Below are 9,568 nucleotides of genomic sequence, written 5' to 3' on the forward strand. Positions count from 1 at the left end.
CTCTATAGGTGAAAGATCTGGACTGCAGGCTGGCCATTTCAGTACCCAGATCCTTCTCCTACGTAGCCATGATGTTGTGATTGCTACAGAATGTGGTCTGGCATTATCGTGTTGAAAAATGCAGGGTCTTCCCTGAAAGAGATGACGTCTAGATGGGAGCATATGTTGTTCTAGAACCTGAACATAGTTCTCTGCATTAATGGTGCCTTTCCAGACATGCAAGCTGCCCATGCCACAAGTGCTCATGCAACCCCATACCATTAGTGATGCAGGCTTCTGAACAGAGCGTTGATAACAACTTGGGCTATCCTCGTCCTCTCTGGTCCGGATGACATTGCATCCCAGTGTTCCTTAAAGAACTTCAAATCGTGACTCATCTGACCACAGAACAGACTTCCGTACTGGCTAGGGATGAATGAGCAGTTAGACATTTCTCTCCAAATTTGACATCTGCAGGTCAGTGAACCCCCAAACAACAAAAAGAGACTTTACATCCACATGACATTGTCTACAGGCCTTGGGCCAAGGTAGGAATGGATCTGTTTTCATGGTACAATAAGGACTACCTGATTACTGTGAACTATTATTCAAGTTTTGGAAAAGTTGGTTATCTACCAGACACCAAAAGTACCACAGTGATCCACAAACTGAAAGCACACTTTGCTCGTCAGGGGATTCCAGATGTGCTCATTTCAGATAATGGACCAAAGTACTCATCATATGAGTTTAAAAAGTTCAGCCAAAAGTGGGAACTGGAACATAGAACATCTTCACTAGGATACCCATAAAGCAATGGAAAAGCAGAATCAGTTGTCAGAACAGCAAAACACCTCATGCAGAAAGCTGCAACAGCTAGACAGGATACATACTTGGCTCTACTGGACCATTGCAACACTCCGAGCCAAGGTCTACCTCAAGTCCAGCACAGACTTCTCAGGAGGAGGACCTTGACACTTCTTCTTACGAAAGAGACACTGTTGGAGCCTAAGATGTCAAACAACAAACAGGAATTAAATAAAAAACAACAAAGATGGGAGAAATACTACAACCGCACAGGAAAAGATTTGGATTGTTTCAGAGAAGTGTACAGTGTTCAAGTCCAACCATTCGAACCTTGTAAAACCTGGAAAACCGCTAAAGTGATTAGACCAGTGAGTCCCAGATCTTATGAGGTGGAGCTGGAGTCGGGTGGTGTCCTAAGAAGAAATTGTCACCATCTCAGGCACAACTATTGCCCAACCTCAACATTAGAACAACCAGGGACAAACTGTGGTAGCTGATTAACTTGGTCATCAGGGTGGTGACCAAAACACTGTTACTACAAGGTCTGGTCGTCAGATTAAGAAACCATCCTATTTGAAGGACTATACTACATAACATTGGGTGGCTGTGGCTGATTGGTTAGACTCCAACACAAGAGTTGGGGGTTCGAATCCACCAGCAGTCACATACCGAAGTGGCCCTGGGCAAAACACTGAACCCCTCGTTGCCTCTGATGTGTGTCCCATCGGTGTATGAATGTGATAAAGCGCTGATTAGTCTCTTTGAAATGATTTGTTCAGTTAGCTTTGTAGAGATCTAGCAGAGTGCTGTATGAATGGGTAAATGAGGACACAGATTGTAGTGTAAAGCGCGTTGAGTATCTCAATAAGATAGAAAGGCGCTATATAAGTACAGTCCATTTACCATAACATTCTCACACATGTATAGCCACTTTCAATGTTTGGTTGTGAGTTTATGTTGCTCTGAAATAAGAAAAATAAAGGAAAATAGAGAACAGATGTGAACAAAAAAAAAGGAATTATTCATTGCATATTTTGTTTTGCAAGGAATGTATTATCAAAATATAATTTTACAGAATATGCACTTGAGGTTAAATGCCTAGGAAGATATATAATTGTTTTTTGTTTGTTTGTTTGTTTTTTAGTTTGCCAATATAATTACATGCAATATTTGAAAGTGTCTATGTTTAAATCCCAATGCACTATGTAAAAGGTTTATTTTGTTTATATAGAAATTTTAAAAGGAGGAAAAAAAAGAGAGAGAAAGGATTTAATAAGTGATTGTTAGTTCAGGTTATGTTTCCAGGGGGATATATTTGTGTGTGACACAGACTGAGAATGGGCTAGGGAGATGCACTTGTTATGTAGTTCTGTACTGCTACAATAAAGTTTATAGTAAGCAACAATACTGCTTTAACCGTCCATTCTGTATAGTTGGATTAAGACAGAACAGAATGAAAGGCCAACTCTGCTAATTTCTGTCTGCCTTACAGTTCTACTGTTTCATCTCAATGGCAACTCCAAACAGCCAAATTTTTGTGGTCATTACCACTGGGCGGAGCTTGTAACTTTTTCAAGGTCAATTCCTTCCTGCCCACAAGATCCAGAAGCCGCAAGTAGCCTGCGATTCTCAGCAGAAGCCTATGGCTCAGCTCACATAGCATTTGAGTCTGAGTGTTCAAAGAGTGACACATTCCTTCATAGAGATAAGGCAGCTTCACATTGGCCAGAACAGCTGCTGACGTTTTTCGAATTTGTCGATATGCCAGGTAACCACCAACTCCAAAAAGCAAAAGTCTTATCATAAATCCAATTATGTACACATCTTCTACGTCCTCGACCAACAATATGGACAGACACACGATCTTCCACTGTCCCAGGAATCCATCGTGTATCCAGCTGCCAGTGTCTCATTGTGTTGATAAAATTTGAGCAATTGCATTGAGAGTCCAGCTGACCATATCCATAATTTACAATTTGGACAATATGCAAAGAGAGGCTCTGAAAAGGTTCACAGGACAAAGAGCAGGAGCAGGAAAGGAGTGGGAGGAAAAAGCAACCGCCTTTGCCGAGAGCAATAAGGAAAAAATTGATTGATCAAACTGGATTAAAAAGTTAGAAAAATGTATTTAAAAAGCTATGTCTTACTTTAAAAAAAAGTCTGGTTGGTCCTTTTGCGCAACTTAATGCACCATTGGGGATACATTAACCTAGAATGCATTACCAACAAATAAATAATAAATTGGCAAAAAGTAAAGTTGGTTTGTACACATACATGCAGGCATGTTGCTTTTCTGTTGGTTCATAAAGCGAGACTCTGAGGAATAAAGTTTAGAAATTATTCTAATGGAACCCCACTTCAAAAGATGAGTTTTTGCATTAAAATCACATAAATCTGATCGTTCATGATAATTTGTGCTGATTGTACCCAACACTTTTCAGATTTGTGACATCGCCATCAACTGGGCTGGTGGTTTGCATCACGCCAAAAAGTTTGAGGTCAGAACTAAGTTGTGTATGTTGTCACCCTCTTCTGTCAGTTTCCTACAAGTTACACCCAGATTTATTTCTCTTGTGTGTCTGCAGGCGTCTGGCTTTTGTTACGTCAATGACATCGTCATCAGTATACTGGAGCTTCTCAAGTGAGAGGAACCTTCTCTGGGACTTCATGATGTGTTTTTTTATCTTTTTGTCCTACTGTAACCCTGTGTGTGGGTTTCAGGTACCACCCAAGAGTTCTGTACATTGACATAGACATTCACCATGGTGACGGTGTCCAGGAAGCCTTTTACCTAACGGACAGAGTCATGACTGTGTCCTTCCACAAATATGGGAACTACTTTTTCCCTGGAACAGGTAACTGCTGTTGGGTTGTCGCATTTTTGCATGAATGGCTAGAAGGAATTAAACCTGTGTTTTCTTTAGGTGACATGTACGAGGTGGGAGCAGAGAGTGGCCGCTACTACTGCCTAAACGTTCCTCTAAGAGATGGCATTGATGATCAGAGTGAGTACAGAGCTCTGAAATTTAAACACACACTTGGTTCTGTTGTAACACAGTTGTGTGTTTGTTTCAGGCTACAGGCAGCTGTTCCAGCCTGTTATAAAGCAGGTGGTGGATTACTACCAGCCAACTTGCATCGTCCTGCAGGTCAGTCTATTTATTTGAATCCAGTTTGAAGCAGCTGCTGCTGTTTTAGGTGAAGCATCATTTGCTGTGCGTGCAAGTACCGTAATTGTTATGCTATAGAATGCACCTAAGCCACGCATACTAAATTTAAGATAAATCATAATTTTGTACATAAATAAGACATTCCAGTTATCAATTCAGTTTCAATTATATTATGTTTATTTGTATAGTCAAGTCAAGTCACATTTATTTATATAGCACATTTAAAACAGTAACTGTTATCAAAGTGCTTACCAAAAAAGATAATAAGATATTACAGCAACATGAATAAAAGCATAAAAACATGAAATATAATGAGCAACAATGAAATACTAAATCAAATCACCCTGTGTTAAATGTCAGGGAGTAAAAGCAAAATGGATGAGCACAATCATGAACAATGAAATATCAAATGAGATCACACTGTGTTAAATGCCAATGAGTACAGATGTGTTTTGAGGAGAGATTTGAAAGCAGAGACTGAGGTGGCCTGTTGAATGTTGATGGGCAGATTGTTCCATAGTTCAGGGCCCATGACTGAAAACGCCCGATCTCCTCAGCTTCAGCATGGTTTTTGGTACGGCCAAAAGCAGCTGGTCTGATGATCTCAAGGCCCGAGAAGGAGTAGTAAGGATGAAGGAGGTCGGAGAGGTATGATGGTGCAAGGCCATTAACACACTTAAATGTCAGCAGAAGAATCTTAAAATCAACTCTGACACGCACAGGAAGCCAGTGAAAGGACAGAACGGAAGTAATGTGCTCAAACCTGTGAGTTCCTGTTAGTAGCTGAGCTGCAGCCTTTCGGACAAGCTGGAGACGTGAGAGAGACCTGACTGACCCCAGCATAAAGCGAGTTACAGTAGTCCAGCCGGGTTGTAATAAATGCATGGACTAATTTTTCAAGGTCGGATCTGGACAGGACGGACTTGAGCTTAGCTATCTGCCTTAGCTGAAAGAAGCTTTTTTGAAGAACAGAATGTATCTGCTTATTAAACTTAAAGTCCGAGTCTAAAACTATCCCGAGACTGGTAACAGACTGTTTTAGATATGGCTGAAGGGAGTCCAGGTTTGCAGGATCAGTGACAGGCAAAGCTAGGGTTAAACACAATGACCTCAGTCTTCTGATCATTAAGAAGTTTGCAGCCATCCAAGTCTTGATGTCATCAAGACATTTTAACAAAGGGCGAATGGAGGAGGAACTGTTAGGTGTTAACGACAGATTAATCTGAGAGTCATCAGCATAACAATGAAAGGAAAGACCATGTTTCCTCAGGATAGACCCTAAGGGGAGGAGATGCAATGAAAACAGAAGGGGTCCAAGAATGGAGCCTTGCGGGACCCCGCAGGAAAGAGGCACTGAAGTAGATGGAGTGTTAGCAAAATTAACACAAACTCCTGTCGTTCAGGTATGAACGGAACCATTCTAACGCTGCACCAGTAATCCCAACCCAGTGTTCTAGTCGGGATAAAAGGATATTGTGGTCCACAGTATCAAATGCAGGGGTAAGGTCAAGGAGTACCAGGACTACAGACTGACCAGAGTCATTTGCCAGAAGAGAGTCGTTGCAGACCCTAACTAAGGCTGTTTCGGTGCTGTGTAATTTCTTAAAGCCAGACTGAAAGATCTCAAGAATAGAATTTCCACTCAAGAACTCATTTAATTGAGTGAAAACTATTTTCGCCAGGATCTTAGAAAGAAAGGGAAGTTTGGAGATGGATCTGAAGTTTGAGCAAGTTGAAGGGTCAAGTCCGGGTTTTTTTATTAAAGGAGTTACCACTGCATGTTTAAAAGTGTCAGGTACCACACTTGTAGCCATACTGCTGTTTATAATGTCAAGAACAGAGGGTCCAATGAAGGGTAGGACTTGTTTAAAAAACAATGCAGGGATGGAGTCAGCAGGGGAACCTGAGGGTTTCATATGACCAATGACGTCATTTAGAAATGAGAGGGAAATGGGTTCGAACTGGTTAAAGACTGATGTGGAGGGGACAAAGACAGAGGGGTCAGCTGTGGTGTGAGGAATCAGTGACCTGATCGACTCAACCTTTTTAACAAAGAAACTGGCAAAGTCGTCACACGTAACTGCAGAGACCTCACTGTTGGCAGACTGAGGCATGGTTAAAATGGAGTTAATGGTGTTGAAAAGAACGCGGGGATTGTGGCTGTTTGAGGCGATGATTTGGGAGAAATATTTGTTTTATGATTTAACAGTGGCCTGGTACTCTTTGTAACATGTTTTTAGCACGATAAAAGAAACGTGAAGTTCGTCCTTCTTCCATTTACGTTCGGCTTTCCTGCAATGACGTTTGGCTGCGCGAGTGATCTCATTCATCCAAGAGTGTGGAGTGCGCTTTGGATGCCCAATTTTTAATGAGGCAACTAGGTCGAGAATCTTAGCACATCTCTTGATGTACAGTGGCTAGCTCATGGGTGTGGTGTTGATGGAAGAGGATTCAGAGACTGAGAGAGAGTTTTTAGTAAAAGCAGAGGAAAAGAGCGCAGCAGTGGAAGGGTTAAATATAGCACCAAGTCACAACAGAAGTCATCTCAGGGCACTGAACAGAAACATTAATATACAGTGAACCCTCGTTTTTCACGGGGGTTACGTTCCAAAAAGAACCCGTGATAGACGAAATCCGTGAAGTAGTAACCTTTATTTTTTTACAATTTATTATACAATGAAATACTCCATAATACATTCAAACCAAAGAACAAAACCTTTTTACAGGCCCAAGCATTTGTTTAACAAATAAAAGTACTGTATAAACGTTTTTTACAAATAACTACTGTAACTACTGAGACTGTTTAGCCAGACAGAATGCAAAACACAATGCACGATGCAAATCCGTGAAGCAGCGAGACCGTGAAAGGTGAACCGCGTTATAGCGAGGGTTCACTTTATATAAAAAATAAGCTAACATTATTTGTCTGAGGAGCAGACTGCTTTGCTACTCCAGCCACGGGTTTAAATTAAGCTGCAGGTATCCATGTTTCATTACCACATCCTGTGCCCAGCTCCTAGCAATATGAGCAGCTGTACAAGAATCAGCCACTGGATGGCGTTTCATATACTATAGCTTGCATTCAGCACATACAGACTGCATGATCATCATAAATCTTCATGACGCTTCACTGTCTGACTCGTGGTTAAAACCAGGGGTGCCCACACTTTTTCAGCATGCGAGCTCCTTTTAAAATGACCAAGTCAAACTGATCTACCTACTATGAAGCCCCGTCGAAATGATAACGACCTCTGGAAACGTTGGTTACGTACTGTAACCCTAGATTCTATGAGTATAGGCTTCGCCCTTTAAGGCTGTCGCTGGTGGGTTTATCCCGTCATGCAAAGCATTGCGCTGAAAAAATTAGTCCACGCCCACCTGTTGTGTGGGTCCCACCCGGTCCGTATAAATTACGTTAAGAGCAGGTAATCGGCTCCCAAATAGCTTTTTCTTCAGCCATTTAGCAGCCAGTGAGGCCCGACGCTTAAAGGGCTACGTCTATACTCATAGAATCTGGGGTTACAGTACGTAACCAACGTTCTATTTTGTATAGGCTTCGCCCTTTAAGGCTGTTGCTGGTGGGTTAAGTGCGAAGCAGATGTAGTCTTCGCCTCACTGGGTCCATTTGAACACCATAAGAAGCACCTGCTTGCCCAAAAAACATCTTGTCACTCAGCTCTCCATGTGCATAAATACGCATTGCGTAATTACACGCACAATGCACAGACTCGCAATGCGTAATTTACACGTTCCAAGTGCATGAATGCCCCGGAAAGGTTTTTAACAGAAAAGAGGAGAGGCTGAGGCTCTTCAATATGAACAGATTAATAATAAATTAACTGATTATTAATCAAATGAACTGATTGATGACAGTAGTCATGAACTGATTAATAACCATATAACAAGAACAACAGTCATAACCTGTGACTGATTACAACATCTCACACTGTAAATGCATGCAGTCAGATGTGAGTTTAAACGAGATTCCATGAAACAACAATATTCATTCTGTTAAGGCACTAAGGATAGAATGTGTCATGGAACGAGCCGTCACATCACGTAAATAGAAGCGAATAAATGAGCAGGGTGTTGACCACACGGCCGCAGTGCAAATATCCTGCATTGACATACCATTATGCAAAGCAGTCGAAGATACGATACCTCTGGTCGAGTGCGCCCTGAGGTTGTCAGGAGGCTCTAAATCTGATGCTCTGTAGGCTTCAGAAATGGCCTCACACAGCCAGTGTGACAGGCGCTGGGTGGATAACAGGCGACCTGCAGATGCGTCTCTATAATGCACAAACAAATGTTGAGTCTGACGCAATGCTGCTGTGCGTGGTACGTAACACATCAACGCACGTACAGGGCATAGAAGATGGAAAGATGCTTCTTCTTCTGATTGTGGGGAGGAGGGAAAAAGTCCCTCCAACGATATCACTCTTGATTTAAAAGAGCTCGTGATGTTTTAGGCATAAACGCTGGATTAGGCCTCAGATCAACTGAGCTGCCATCAACCTGAATTCTGAGACATGACGGAGCGACAGAGAGGGCAGATAAATAACTCACCCTCTTAACAGATGTTAAAGCCAACAGCAGGGCTGTTTTAAGAGCCAAGAATTTAATCGGAACCTGATCTAGTGGCTCGAATGGACCTTTGTTCAGGGTTCGCAGGACCAGCGTTAAATCCCACTGTGGAGCAAGTGGGCGTGAAAACAGGCCTGCGTCTCTGTACACCTTTTAAAAAATGCTTCATCAGCGGATGATTAAAAGCTGTTCTGTCCCCGAAACCTTTGTGACAAGAAGAGATGGCTGCAGCGTACGTTTTAATCGTGCTGAATGCCAGATTTCTGTCCATCAGCTACTGCAAAAAGGACAGCACGCCACCTAGTGGACATGAGGTGGCCTCTATACGTTTTTCCGTACAGCAGCGCTGAAAAGCTGTCCACTTTGATGTGTACAGCGCAGTGGTAGATGCAGCACGTGAATCCTGGATCCTCCCTGAGCATGCAGAGCCGTGGGTGAGGGCTGCTGCTGCCGCAGGGGCGTAGCGCTACTGTGCCACGCTCAGGCTACGGGCTCACATCCGTGCTGATGTGAGCTGGTGTGCGCTGAGGGAAGGTATGCGCGCCCCTGAGCCTGCGGAGACGTGGGTGAGGGCTGCTGCTGCCGCGGCGCTTCTGTGCCGCGCTCAGGCTGCGGGCTCACATCCGTGCTGGTGTGCGCTGAGGAGGCAGCGCACAGCTTGGGCTGAGAGCGAGGTTTCCCCACTGGACTCGGTCTGCTGAAAACATTCACTTTGGCTGCTGTGTCATTCACGCGCGCATTTTGTGTGTTTTCTCGGGCTGCGGTGATTTAAAACCTGTTTGTAGGACATTGGCTCGCTTGTGTGGAGGATGTGTGAGAAAAAAACGCAGTGAGATCATACGAACTGACAGTCAGGCTGAAATCAGACACTTTAATTCCTGAACGATGTTTACGTTTTATTCCAAAAACTCAAACCATCATTATGCACACACATCCTCCGCAATGAATCATTTTTGAATCTTCTCTCCCGTGAGCCCTGCGGTTTGTTGGGATGAGGAGGGCTGTACTCTAACGGGGGGGGGGGGGGGGGG

At 43.1% G+C, this 9,568-nt stretch overlaps 1 protein-coding gene across 1 annotated transcript in view; it reads left to right on the forward strand.

Moving 5' to 3' along the window:
- The window catches only part of hdac3 (histone deacetylase 3), a 64,962-nt gene that overhangs the window by 34,162 nt on the left and 21,232 nt on the right, over positions 1 to 9,568 (forward strand). Inside the window, exons 5-9 of the mRNA XM_037675426.1 lie at positions 3,225 to 3,281; positions 3,369 to 3,424; positions 3,505 to 3,638; positions 3,708 to 3,788; positions 3,859 to 3,932. Coding sequence (XP_037531354.1) covers positions 3,225 to 3,281; positions 3,369 to 3,424; positions 3,505 to 3,638; positions 3,708 to 3,788; positions 3,859 to 3,932 — 402 coding nt within the window. The remainder of the gene's footprint in view (positions 1 to 3,224; positions 3,282 to 3,368; positions 3,425 to 3,504; positions 3,639 to 3,707; positions 3,789 to 3,858; positions 3,933 to 9,568) is intronic.

Source organism: Nematolebias whitei, chromosome 4, assembly GCF_014905685.2.
Source record: "Nematolebias whitei isolate Nwh7 chromosome 4, NemWhi1, whole genome shotgun sequence".
Taxonomy (NCBI): Eukaryota; Metazoa; Chordata; class Actinopteri; order Cyprinodontiformes; family Rivulidae; genus Nematolebias; species Nematolebias whitei.